This window comes from Mercurialis annua, linkage group LG2 (assembly GCF_937616625.2).
Source record: "Mercurialis annua linkage group LG2, ddMerAnnu1.2, whole genome shotgun sequence".
NCBI classification, from domain to species: domain Eukaryota; kingdom Viridiplantae; phylum Streptophyta; class Magnoliopsida; order Malpighiales; family Euphorbiaceae; genus Mercurialis; species Mercurialis annua.
This window is the reverse complement of record NC_065571.1, coordinates 3,950,766-3,964,899: the sequence shown is the minus strand read 5'-3', so window position 1 is coordinate 3,964,899 and position 14,134 is coordinate 3,950,766. Positions and strand designations below refer to the sequence as shown.

At 31.0% G+C, this 14,134-nt stretch overlaps 2 protein-coding genes across 5 annotated transcripts; both read left to right on the top strand.

The window, feature by feature from the left end:
• The first annotated feature begins 1,373 nt into the window (after window positions 1–1,373).
• On the top strand, window positions 1,374–6,985 carry LOC126669078 (uncharacterized). Of its 3 annotated transcripts, none has more exons than XM_050362396.2 (10): window positions 1,374–1,640; window positions 2,159–3,082; window positions 3,581–3,710; window positions 3,802–4,250; window positions 4,465–4,545; window positions 4,646–4,744; window positions 5,222–5,383; window positions 5,535–5,621; window positions 5,769–5,851; window positions 6,393–6,531. In XM_050362396.2, the coding sequence occupies exons 2-10, from the start codon at window positions 2,261–2,263 to the stop codon at window positions 6,397–6,399; spliced, it is 1,920 nt and encodes a 639-aa protein (XP_050218353.1). In that variant the 5' UTR covers window positions 1,374–1,640; window positions 2,159–2,260; the 3' UTR covers window positions 6,400–6,531. The 3 variants fall into 3 exon arrangements, with proteins under 3 accessions (XP_050218353.1, XP_050218351.1, XP_050218352.1); XM_050362394.2 differs by having other exon boundaries at window positions 1,379–1,640; window positions 5,780–5,851; window positions 6,393–6,985; XM_050362395.2 differs by having other exon boundaries at window positions 1,382–1,640; window positions 5,225–5,383; window positions 5,780–5,851; window positions 6,393–6,985.
• A 2,343-nt stretch (window positions 6,986–9,328) lies between these two features.
• LOC126670543 (protein REGULATOR OF FATTY ACID COMPOSITION 3, chloroplastic-like) lies at window positions 9,329–12,195 on the top strand. Of its 2 annotated transcripts, XM_050364294.2 has the most exons (5): window positions 9,330–9,653; window positions 10,124–10,178; window positions 10,287–10,343; window positions 10,690–10,767; window positions 11,592–12,195. In XM_050364294.2, the coding sequence occupies exons 1-5, from the start codon at window positions 9,372–9,374 to the stop codon at window positions 12,062–12,064; spliced, it is 945 nt and encodes a 314-aa protein (XP_050220251.1). In that variant the 5' UTR covers window positions 9,330–9,371; the 3' UTR covers window positions 12,065–12,195. The 2 variants fall into 2 exon arrangements, with proteins under 2 accessions (XP_055960786.1, XP_050220251.1); XM_056104811.1 differs by lacking the exon at window positions 10,690–10,767 and having other exon boundaries at window positions 9,329–9,653.
• Window positions 12,196–14,134: the final 1,939 nt, after the last annotated feature.

Genomic DNA, 14,134 nt, shown 5'->3' with positions numbered 1-14,134 from the left:
TTTTAAAGAAGTTTTTTGAACTTTTGTTAAATAAAGAAAGGGCATTTTTATGTTTTAGGGTACAATTGATATGAAAAAAATGCAAATTAGGGTAAAATTAATAAATTTTCAACGTCACAGTTGGATTGAAGGGGGGACGGAAGGTCGGGGTTTTTTAAGACATTAAGCCTTGTTTATAATGGCAAAGGCTCACCGCCAATTGTGCAATCCAATTCTACCTCTTGACGTGATAAAAAAAAGTCTATGCAGTAATGACACAATTAATAAGAATTAATTGAGTAGCATTCTTACTTAAAATTCTCCAATTTAGTGATTAACGTGAATTTCGATGGTGTAACGGATTTGGACGTCCGTTTTTTTAAATAATTATCCAATGCAACAGTTGTGCTATGTTATATGAAAATATTTAATAATAAATAAAATTCCCTATCGCTTGCCTATTAGCTTATTATAAAAATAGCGTGGCACATCTATTGTGTGGGATAAACACTCGCATTTTTTGGGATATTGGTTATTATTGTTTATAATTTTACAGATAATACTGTTTTGGTTGGAGTTCAACGTTTTTTTGAATGGTAGAGCCAATTGTGGTAGAAACACTAGAACTTCAAACATCGATGAAAATGTTATTTTTCACAAACTATCAACATTGAATTTTGAAGGGAATTGCCAGAGCGTTACACTATTTTTTTTTTGGTGATAAAAGAGATGCTGGATGGTTCTAGATGATAATATTCATCTACTTTTCCAATTTTTTAATACTTATGTTTCAGTTTTTAAATTATAGTTGTAATTGGATTATTCTTTTTATGGCTAAAAAAGTTTTTTTAGATAACTATTTTAGTATACCATCATGCCCACTCATTATTATTGACGAGTTATATTTTTGGGAATGGCTCCCCTCAAGTCTATAATTCTCTCCATTTATTTTTAAATTTATTTAAATGGATGACACATAAGTAAAATGATAAAAATAATATCAAACTAAATTAAGATTTATTTATGTGTCATCCATCTAAAAATGGAGGGATTGTGAACTTGAGGGGAGCCACTTCCATATTTTTTTGTACTATTTCTACCTCATCTAATTAAATTTTAGTCTTTGATAAGATAATAATATAAATAAAATAAAATAAAGCCACATCAAATTTCATATCATGTTCTCTACTAAGTGCTAACTATAAAACCTAATAATTATATTGTTTTCAATAGAAAAAAACCTTTCAATCCTAAAGTGACAAAATGCAAATAATATTCTTTTTGAACTTTTTCCAAAATAAAGTTTATTCCAGAAAAAAAACCCAACATAATGATAACCTTGACCAGGTTAAAGATAAACCCAAATCATAAGAATAGTAGAATAACACAGTAAACCAAACACACCCAAAGAAAAGAGCATCCATCTTGGATGATTGCTGACGCTGCACAGCAAACACCACAACAGCTGCGTTTTACAGTTTTTATGTTAATTTATAATTTTTCAACAAAAATCTCTTCCATTATTCAAATTCCCATTTTAATTCCAACAACAACATTACTATAACCTAATTACTTAATTAGCATCGTTAATTAAACATTAATGCTATAATTTTTTAGAGATATCGAATATTTTTTCTTCGCCGCACTCAGTTTAGCACAAGGTATTTATTCTTATTCTTTTTTATTTTTAAGGGTTTGTTTTTTAGTTGAAATTTCGTTTGTGTAATGTTCTTGCTCATATATTAGAATTAGGTTTTTAATTTGTTTGATTCTGTCAATTAGCTTGGTTGAGCTCTATTTAATTCTTAATTTTGATTGGAATCATTAATCACTAATTAGTTCAATTACTGGATGATTTGTGAGCTCTATGTAGAATTTTTTGTAAATTCTTTGCATAGTTGACTTGGCTAATTTTAATTTATTTTTTAGTTGTGTTGCCTAATTGCTTAATTAATTAGTACATTTCATTTATATTACCATCCTATAGCTAGAGATTAGTGACTAGCTATGCCTATGCGATAGTCGATTAAATTCTGTAGGTAATGCATAAATTTTTCTTGCCGGTTTTGTTACTAGCATTCAATTGAAAGGTTTTTGTGATTTCTTGTTGTAGTTTTACTTGGGTAAGTACTTGCTAAACGGTTTTAGAGGCTCAACTGGCTGCGTTCTATGGTGACAGGTGATAATCTTTCGCATGGCTTTAATGCTGCTAGGAGTATATCGATAGAATAAAAAATGGATTAACTTCACTTTGGAGTAGGTGGTGCGTATATTAACTGTCATGGCTCGTAAAGGTAATCAACAGAGGAATGGGGTGGATCGTCATGCATCAAACCATAAGAAAAAGATGACAGATTCGGGGGATCATGATATGAAAGGACGAGGAAGATCAAGTGAGGTGAAAGTTTTTCCTGGAGAGGAAATCCCAATAGGTAATCAGCCGAGTAGTCCCTCTATAGATAATGTAAGAAAAACTTATCCAGTTGGAGATGATAACAAGACAAAGCAAAATTCTGGAAAGCTTCAGAGGAAAGAGAAGCAAGGGATGGCCGAAATGCAGGATCTAGGGGAATCAGTATCATCCAGGAATGGTTCGGAAGATTGCAGTGGTCCTTTTGTTGAAATACCTGGTGCAGGACAAGAAAATGCAACCATGTCCGGTTGGGAAAGTAGTTTAAGACGTGGAAGAAATGGAATAAACTACTTGCTTAATAGCCCACATACGCAAGCTATGGTAGAAAGATTACGGTTTTCAGCTAATGCAGCAGTTAAAAACTTGAGGACATTAGCTTTGTCTTTAATGAAAGCAGCAGGTGAGTGGCAGGAGAAGCACAGGCCGTTGTTTCTTAGAATAGCAAGCAACCTGTATAATGCTCGTGATTATGCTAAACTAAAGGTTGTGCAAGCATATCCAGTTGTTTCAAAATGGCTCATCTTTTTGGGGAACATGATGCTGCTTTTGACAATGTTTTTCTTGGACTTCACTCTTAGAGGCGTTGATTCCTTTATACGACTAGGAACAACCTCCTTCTTTTCAGTCATATGGTGTAGCATTATATCAGTACTTGCTATGGTTGGGATTTTTAAGTTTCTTATAGTCCTGGTAAGCTCTGGTTATACTTAATCTTACTTAATCTGGTCATTTAAAATTATTTCCATGCATCAAAACTATGTTTGGGGAAGGAAGGAAAATAAGGGATGGAGGAAATAGAAGGAAAACATACGACTTATAATATTATGTTTAAAACACCCACGCACGAGAATGCTCATTAGACTTGAAGCGTGAATAAATACAGACCCATTTTACTGTGTGCTTGTAATTAATCAAATGTGGTTGCCAAGGATTGAACATTAGATCTTTTGATTATATAGGCTCTGATAACATGTCAAATAATCAATCCTCCCAAAAGTTCAAACTATTAAGTGAAGCCCTAATAATAGCATTATCTCTGGTTGTTTATTATATGGAAAAATATATTTCTATAATTGCATCTCTGTCTTTCTTCAGCTACTTGCCACATATTTTTACTTTTCTGCATTGCTTTAAGTTTGTCTGAACTTGCATGTTTTTTTATAATTTGCCAAATGTTAAATCCCTCAGGCCGTAGCTGCATTTGTGGGAGTTTTCATTGGTCTCACTCTTGGACTTCTGGTGGTTGCCCTTTCTGGAATTATTTTCTTATGGCTTTATGGAAGTTTCTGGACTACGCTATCAGTTATGATCGTTGGAGGTAAATGTTTCTGCTTTTTCTTATTCATGTATAACCTTTTTTTTACTTCTATCACCAGTCAAGATTTGCTAATTTTTCTCTCTCTGTTCAGGGTTGGCATTCCTGTTTAGCCATGAGCGAGTTGCACTATTAATCACCACCGTTTATTCCGTTTATTGTGCATGGACTTATGTTGGATGGCTTGGCTTATTTCTGGCTTTGAATTTATCCTTTCTCTCTAGTGACATTCTGATATACTTCCTCAAAAATAGTGTTAACCAACGTGGAAGATCTGATCCCACTGAGCAAGGTGCTGAAATGGAGGATCAACCAGGCTTCTCTAATGGCGAGTCCTTTCGTCCATCATTCACTGAAACAGGCCCAGGGTTATCAGCAGATCGTAGCCCTGGAGTACCTTCAACAAGTGGTACTGATTCTGAGTTGACTTCTGAAGAAGAGGTTATTCGACTATTGAACTGCAGTGATCACTATTCAGTGCTGGGCTTGTCTCGGTTTGAGAACGTGGATGTTTCTTTACTGAAAAAGGAGTACAGAAAAAAGGTACATGATATTCTGCTTGCTTGACACAGTAAGCAACGTAATATTCAGTTTTTTTCGGTAACTCGCTAAAGATTGATACACCTGAACTCCCATGTTGAAATTCTAGATAAAAATCAGTAGATGTGTATCCTAGCAGTAAATATATCTCTTTGGTTATTCATGGATTACTTGCTGATCTGTTTGGATTTTTCAATGACTTGTATGTGTATAATAGGCAATGCTGGTCCATCCCGATAAGAATATGGGTAATGAGAAGGCTGCAGAAGCTTTCAAGAAACTTCAAAATGCGTATGAGGTAAATTTGTTAGTTTTCTATGGTTATTGCACCAGTTTAAAAATAATTGCGCATGATTTTTCTCTGACTAGTAAGGTTGTTTCATACTTCCATTATTTAGGTTTTGCTTGATTCGTTAAAACGAAAAACATATGACGATGAATTGAGGCGAGAAGAATTGCTGAATTATTTCCGTAGGTTTCAAAGCACTTCTCAGAAGGTTTGGATGTTTTTCTTTTCTCTTCTACTTTTGTTTTGTACATGTAGTCATTAACTACAAATTCTTGTTTTTGACTGTCATTGGTGTTATTCCTTCCATAGTTTCTGTGGCTGCTAATTTGTTTTTAATCGAATCAATGTATCTAATGAACCAAATAAGTGGTTGCTAATTGCTATTCAAATGTCATATCCAGTCCAACAAGGTTAATTTTGAGGTCATTCCTTTAAGAGGACTAATTAGGAATAAATTCTATACATATATACTGAATGTCTATTGATTATATCTACTTTGAACTAAGCAGCTATATAATATCACTGTCAACATCATCATTTGTATGGTCCCTTTTTTTCACTTAGTCTTCACGAGCATATTGAAATAGTATGCTCTGGTATAGTTCACTTGGATTTTATGTAGGATTTACCGATTTCTTGTTCTGAGTTTGAAATTTTGCAAATTGGATTTTGCAATTGATATTAGCAGAATGGAGGACATGGTTTCTTTGCCTCTGGCTTTGCTCCCTCAGAGGCTGAAGGTGAAGACCCTTTTGTAGAATCAAGGCAAATAGCTTGCAAAAAGTGCAACAATTTTCATGTTTGGTTGCTTACAAAGAAGTCAAAATCTCGAGCAAGATGGTGCCAGGTTTTTATTATTAACTGAATACACCATTTTCTTTATCTCTTCTCATTGAAACTCCGGTATAAATGTGTTCTCATTATTCAAAACATGATCCATTTTCTTGTTAAGAGAATAGAGTCTACAGGTTCTGATTATTATCATTTTGCGCCCACAGGACTGTAAAGACTTTCATCAGGCAAAAGATGGAGATGGATGGGTTGAGCAATCTTCCCAGCCATTCTTTTTCGGACTACTGCAGAAGGTAAATATCTGTGGCTTTTTAATTTTATATGCAACTACCAGTTCAGTGATTGTGAAATAACACAAGAAATCACCGTGGTTAACTTTTTGATTGGAGTATAGAATTTCTTTTGATATGTTGAATTCCTTTTCTGCATGCTTGACTCAGTGTTTCTGCAGGTTGATATTCCTACGGCATACGTTTGTGCAGATAGCAAGATATACAATGCTACTGAATGGTATAATTGCCAGGTAAATTCTTTGTCATTGCCTGAATTAAGACTTATTTGAAGATTCACAGAGACGGTAGGGTACTTGACTTCTGAGAGCATAACTAAGTCTAGTAGACAGTTCAATGGTCTGGTTAGAATATGTTTTGTACGGAATGCGAGTAAGAATTAGAGATGATGAATAAAGTGCTGTTTGATGACTGGAGTTGGTTGCTTTAAAATTATATATAGGCATTAACCGAACCGAACTGACAAATTTGGTTCAGTTCGGTTTGGTATTATAAAAAAAATTGGGTTTTCCGTTCGGTTTGGGACGTAAAAATAATAATTAGTTACATCTTAGTGCAAACCGAATTGGAAGAACCGAACCAAACAAAAAATCAATCAAACCGACTAGCTTGATTTGAAAATTTTTAATTTCTTAAAATTTCAGTTTGGTTTTAGACAAAGCAAAATTTCGGTTAGGTTCGGTTGGAACCAAATGCTCAGTCCTAGGCCTTAACTATTAATGTCATCATACTGATAAAGGAATGAGTTATGCAATATGCTAAATTTTGGTGCAGGGAATGAGATGTCCAGCCAACATTCACAAACCAAGTTTTCATGTCAATACAAGTATTACATCTAAGCACAACACCAACAAAGGATCAAGTTCAGGACAAAGAAGCGGGCGGATGCCACCGTCTAATATGGAAGAGACGATGACGGAAGAAGAATTCTTTGAGTGGCTACAGAATGCAGTGCAAGCTGGTGTATTTGACAATTTCAATGGCAAAACCTCTGCTGCTGAGAGCCCATCTGCTAGGGCCGGAAATGGTCCGAAAAGCAGCGGCGGCGGCGGCAGCAGTGGTAGCAAGAAGAAGAAAAAGGGCAAGAAACAATGGTGAAAAGCTGATGCTTGAGTTTCTATAAATTTTGTAAGCATTTTTCCAACCCTATAAAAAGGGATTATAAGCTTCAAGAAAGGCCTTGTAATCTTTTTCTTAAATGGAATGGAGGCATGAAGAAGGCAAATGAAAAGGTTAAGATCTTAGCACTGATTAAGGAGGGAAATAGTTAACCAAATCTTTAACTATAAATATTGATTTTGATTATACAAAGGAATCATATCATCATTCAATAGTAAATTAATTTACAATAACAAGTCATTTCTTAAGCTACTCTCATTTCTCTTTTCTTTTTTTCCTTTGATAGAGGTAGAATCTAATTAAGTTAGTGGTTAGTAGTAAGATTTTTCATTCTTTTTAAATTGGTCTTAAATCATTCTCTATTGATACTCAAAGGCGATACACCTTAGGAATACTACTCTCAGAGCATCTCTAATAGAGTGCTATTTTTTATGCTAAATTTAGCATGAAAAAAATACTAAAATACTATAAATGACATAGCATTCTAATTTTTTCTCCAATGCACAAAGTTAAAAATAAGTGTTATAATTATTTATTAAGATAATTATCTCTGAATTTTATTAGTTTCTAATTATTTTATAATTTTTTAAACAAAAATTAATGTAATTTCTTTTGATATAATAATGAGTTTTTCAAAAGAAATAATTAAAAATATCGATGAACTATATAAAAATATTTTACATAAATTTTTTTATTATATTGATATATGGTCTACTATTAAAAAATCAAATCGAGACCGTAAAATTAAATTGAAGCACAAAATTTAAAATGAAGAAAGTAAAAAGGTAAAAAAATGTTAAAATAATAAATGCAAAAAAAATAACCGTGGTAAATTGTAATTAATAAAGAAATGCTATTGGTTGTTGTAGTTTAGCATATGTTATATTTTATGCTAAATTTAGCACGTAATCAGTGGCGGATCCAGAAATTATTTCCAGCCCGGGCTAAATACATGTAAATAATAAATGTATAAACACACAAAATAATTATATTTAGCTACTATTACTATCGCTTAAAAAATCAATTTTCATTTTATTACACAAATCGGTCTTTTTTTAAGGATCAAATTGGTCTTATTAGTGTCAATTAATATCATTTCAACTTACGCATAAAATGTTATTCCACAATTACATCATTTAAAATTGTCTAGAAATTTAATCATTGAAATAGGCATATAAATTAAATCAACTTGTATAAATAAAAATAAAAAATGGTTTGATATTTAAAAAGAAAATATTAGGGAATTATTAAAATTAGGCATAATTATAAGCTAAATTTAAACCTTTACGAATTGTTTCAATTTTATTTAAAGCTTTTAATTTTTGAAATAATTGTGTAATTTTAACATATCGTTGCAATTTTAGCTATGTATTATTCAATCAATTTACAATTAAGATTTTTTATTGAAAGTTTTGGTTTGATTATAAAAAAAATGAAAAATTAAAAAAAGTTCAAAGGATTTGGAAAGTTAGGTTAGAATATTGAGACAAATTTAAATTAAAGATTTTCATGCTTTCACAGTGAATTTTGATAATTTCAAAATAAAGAATATAAAAATGTATGTGAGAAAAAAACATATAGAAGTATTTTTACATTTAACGGAGCATAGAAAGGCCAAAGCCTATTTAGGCCCTTTTTAGGCTATAGAAAGGCCGAAGCCCTTCAGTTTCACTTTATTTCAAGTTTTCTTAAACCTAAACTAGAACAGGTCTTCTTCTTCGTTAACTCAGCACAGCCAGCCATGGCTGAATCTCTGAAAACTGCCGCTCCAGTTCCACTGTGCCCTAGTCTACCTTCGATTTTCCGACATCAGCCCGGGCTCTAGCCTACCCGAGCCTTAACCTAGATCCGTCCCTGCACGTGATATAGCATATGCTAAATTTAGCACAAACTATAGCACACTGCATTGGAGTTGCATTTTAAGACTTAATGCTAAATTACAGCATTAGCACTCCATTTTAGCATTACATTGGAGATGTTCTCATTTCATCATCTTCCATATAAATTAAGAATTTACTATATTTATTTACTTTTTTCCCTTGTAAATAAAATTTGTTCCAATTAAATAACAAGAATTGCAATTTACCCTTTAACTAATAATTAAAAGGATTAATATTGTACAAATTTACAAATTATACATGTTTTTGCAATTTAATCATATTTTATAAGATTTTATAAATATACACGAACTATTATTTTTTGACAAATTGATATGTCGATTGCAATTGGTGAAAATTGATGATGCGAAAATCGGATTTGACTTCGTCATTCACACAACAAATAGATTATACATTTTAAAACTTTGGCTTTCAGTTGTCGTTTTTTTATTAAATTTTATTAATTTCTCAAAAATGATAATTAGTGTATATATATCAACTTTTATAAAATTTAATGAAATTATAAAGATATGTATAGTTGATAAATCTATAAAACATCAACCGTAATTCAAAAGATGACCATAAAAAGACAATAGGCACCAAGCTTCCAATTTGTTTTGCTGGAGCAGCAAAGAAGGTTAAAGTACAAAAGTAACCCTCCAATTCTTCAAAAATCACAAAGTCACCCCTTGTTTCCCTCTCTGTATATACTCCAATCCAATCATTTCTCCACTTCTCTGCTAAAAGAAATAGTACAATGGAGACACTATTACAAACAACATCAACTTATCCAAATCCAAACCGAAAACACAGTAACATTGGTACTAGCTTCAGTCTAAACAAAAACTCAAACACTTTAACTTTTATAAACGCCTACACTTGTCCACTTCCGTTCACTTGTACAAAGCTTCCACTTGGATTTCACAGTAGAAAATCAATAATAGTTGGAGCCAGAAAGAAGAAAGAAGATAAACATAGCTTTGTTTCCAAAGAAGATGAGGCCACTGGTCCATTTCCTGAAGCTGTCTTGCTTAAAGAGGTCATCTTTATTATGAAAAATAATCTATCTTTATTTTTAATTATTGGGTTTTTATTTATCATTCGCGAGGAGAGCACTTGTGTGAGAAATTGAATCCACCACTTAGCAGAATGTTGCGTAGTGCTTATACTATTTGAGACTCATTGGTTAATTTAATTGTTGGGTTTTGTTTTTTGGGTTTTAATGTGTTTTTAGACTTCTAAATTTTTAAAAAGTTTGTGTTTTTTGAGGTTTGAAGTCTTTAAGTTGCATGTTTTAGGTTAAAATTTGTTACTTTTCTTTGTTCTTTTTGTAGTTTATCTTGTGTGTGTTTTCTTTATATAATTGGTGAGGAGGAGCGCTTTGTGGGCCTAGCAATTTGCTACATAGCGCTTATACCATTTGAGCTTCACTGGTCTTGTGTGTGTTTTTATTTTATTGTTTGATTTGTTGGTTTGATTCTGAGATATTGGTTTTATTTGGGGTTTTAGAAAAAGGTGCTAGAAGATGGTCAACTTCTTCCAGAGTTTGCTGATGATGAAGAAGGTAATGGAATTTTGGAAGTTTCTTGCTAATTTTATCATGGAGAATTGTTCTTGTTGTTGTGATTTATGGAGGCTGAAATAATTTTTCTCTATGTTCATGATTTTACAGAGAAGCTCTATGAATTTTTGAATCTTGAGATGGAGAGCCAATTGAAACTTGAACTTAGTAAGTATATTCTTTTCTTCTATTTTGTTGGAATTTGTGGTTTGTTAAAAGGGGAAAAAAGAGAGTAAATAACTTATAAGTTGGATGCGGATGATTTCTGATGAATATGCGTCAAATACTGCTGAATTTGTATTGTAAATTACGGGTTAACTTTTTTACTAGACAGGTTTCTGTTATCTGTATCATCATTTTTACTTCTTAGCTATGTAGTGGTATAAATGTGCTAAACCTTTGCGATTTCCGTATTTGTCGAAAGTATAGTTTTTGACAAGCTGTATTTAGCTTTAGTAGATGAAGGTGTGGTGTGCTAATATCTTGTGGTTTGCTCTCTCTATTGATTATGCAGTGCGTCACTATGAAGTAGTTTATCTAATACATGAGAAGCATGCAGAAGAGGTTGGCAGTGTTAATGAGAAAATTCAAGGTGACACATTGTTCTTCTATCTTCTTAGTCTGCCTGCATTTTATTATAGTGCCATTTCATAAGATTTTCTTGCTAATGATTGATTTATTTTTCTATATTTTACGGACCTGGTTCTGCTCTCATTATCAATTAGTAGTAGAATCGAGTTTTTATCAAGATTGGGCTGTATCACTTCCTAATTTTATGAGTGCTGTAATCACTTGCTATCACCTAGCACTCTATTTACTGTGGAGCTTCTCCATCATATCGAGTTATACTGATGTAGTCTCAAAGAGGCACTCGACGGACCAAAATAATAATAATAACAAAGGAATCTGAATCTGACCCATTGGCTTTGCTTTGGTCTAGTTAATTAGGTTTTCATAACAGTGGTATCTTGATAGAAATTGCTCTGCCAAATTACTGTGCAGCACTTGAGTTAATACCATCAAACTTGGTAATATGATCCCATAAGTACTCGAAATGGAAAATTCAGCTACACATTCTCTGTCCTACATTGCTTACAACATTTTTATGTATTATTTTATTTTATTTAAAGAATCAAAATGCTATGTCAATCGTATTATGATCTTATATATATTGTGTCTGTACTGTCTGCTGAAACCTCCATATCAATATTTGTATTGAACGCCTTTTTTCCTTGTTAAAGTCACGATAACACGCCAGTTGCATAATGTTTGTAAATATGACTCATCTGATGTACATGTGAGCGACATTAGTGCTCTAAGAACATGATATATTTAGATTTTTCACAGATATTAGTTCATTGTAAATTTTGTTTGAAGTTCATCACATTTGCCCTTACCAAATAAACACTGGTGCAGATTATGTTAGGGAGAAGAAAGGAAGGATATGGAGAATGAACGATTGGGGGATGCGTAGGCTGGCATACAAGATACAGAAAGCCACTCATGCCCACTACATTTTGATGAATTTTGAGATAGAGGCCAAATGGATCAATGATTTCAAGAGCATGTTAGATAAAGACGAGAGAGTTATTCGACACCTTGTGATTAAGAGGGATGAAGCAATCACGGAGGATTGTCCTCCTCCACCTGAGTTCCAATCTTTGCGTGCTGGTTTTGATGATGACGATGATGACGAGGATGATGAGGATGACGAGGATGGAGATGATTTGGCTGACGAAGAAGATTACGATGATGACGGTGAAATGGACGGTGATGGCGACGAAATTGAAGATGGCATTATTTTTGTCGATGCTGATGAAAATGACGATGACGATAGCATGGAATGGAATGGAAAACAAAATCAGATTCGCGAGAAAGTAGGTAGATAAAATATGTAATAAATGTGTTCAGATTTTATGATGATATTACAATTTTGTCAATGTGTTATAATATGATTGACTTAGTCTACTAATGACGTGGTAGACTTGGTCTACCTATAAATTTCTCAATATTTTATCAACATTATTTCTTTAAAATAGATAGTATAACATTTCTTTTTTATTTATTATTGTAAAATTGGTAAATTTAATGTATTAAATTGGTTTCTTTTAATTTGGAATGAAATGATTGGTCAAATTTAATGTACTAATTGGTTTATTAATCCAATTTGATAAGATTGTGCATATTATCTTATTTGATTTATTATTTTATATAAATCGACTGGTAAGATTGAAAAGGAAAAATTAATATTTAGTCATATTGAAAGATATGTTAAAATAAATTAAATAAACATAAAAATTAATTGATACTTTATATCTTAATAGTTAATATATTTTTTAACCGTTACATCATTATTATTTTTTGAGAATTACATCATTTTTTTCTTTGGTATAATATGTAATACATAGATTAGTTTACTTATGTAATTCGGTAATATTATCAATTTTATCTAATTAGATTTTTCTAACATGATTTATTATGTTAATTCAGTGGAAAAATTGGAAAAATAATATTAATAATTAAATAAATATTTAAAATTTTGATGACAAATAATAATTTAAAGCTCTTTAATATGCTCTCTAATTAATATTAAATTTTATAGTTATAAAGTAAATAGTTTTTTTATTAAATTAACAAATGCAGTATCGACTATGTTTAAATTGCATTTGACAACAAATATAAGTAAAATTTAAAAATAGAGAACAAGAGGCAACTACTGATAAATGTAATCATAGACAATTATCATCATTAACTTTTATTATTTTAAGTAGTTTCATATAGAGATATCTTCAATAAATTAATTAAATATTTTAATTATTTAACAATTAGGATTCGCACAATCATTCTCATATTATTTAGTATGGAAAGATTTAATTGGTTTAATTATCTTATTGATAATCTTTTTTTCTCATAAATTGCTATAATGTTTCTTTTTAATTTGTAATATTGACGAATTTAATGTATTAACTGATTTGCTCATTTAATTTAATAATATATTTTTCTATAAAATTGCTATAACATTTTTGTTAACATTCATTTCCTTAAAAATCTATAAGAATTATTTTTAATATATTAACTAATTTAATTGGTTTCATAATCTAATTTGCTAACATTTTTTTTAAAACTGTTACATCCGTTGTTTTTATTCGGTATAATAACGTTGGTCAAATTTAATGTATTAGTAGGTTTGTTAATCTAAGGTGAAATTATTAGTATTATTTTATTTGATGTTGGTAATACAATTACATTATATAATTTGAGTGGTAACGTTGGAAAGAAAAAATTAATAATAATTTTATTCTAAAACATGTTAAATAAATTAGATTGATTTTATAATTAATTGATAGCTTTTAATCTAATTTGATAATATAATTTTTAATTGTTATATTTTATTTTATTTTCTATGATAAGGTTGGTTAAAATTGGCGGATTAAATAGTATTTTCCTAAATTTAATATATAAATTGATTTACTTTCTCTTACATTATCTATAAAAGGTGACATTCATATTAAATATTTATCTTGTTTAGGGATCAAGCAGAAATATAGAGAAATTCTTGTGTAAACTCAGTCTACCACACCATCCGTAGATTAAACCAATTATATTATAACACTTCATTAAAATGAGGGTATTCTTGTAATTTTGTTTATTATTTACATACACTTCTGAATAATGATATTACAAGAATACCCTCATTTTAATGAGGTGTTATGATATAATTGATTTAGTTCACGGATACGTGGTGGACTGAATCTATCTAAGATTTTTTCCAGAAATATAATACACAAAGTTTGATAATCTTTAATAATTCAATTAATTTCCATTCAACTTTATATTTCCATTTTTGTTGAAAATCAACCTTCTATTTTAGAGTAGTTATTTTACCATGTTGAATGATAACTATATGTATTAAATTTATTAAGATTTGATGAAGATATATATGAGGATTCTAATTATTT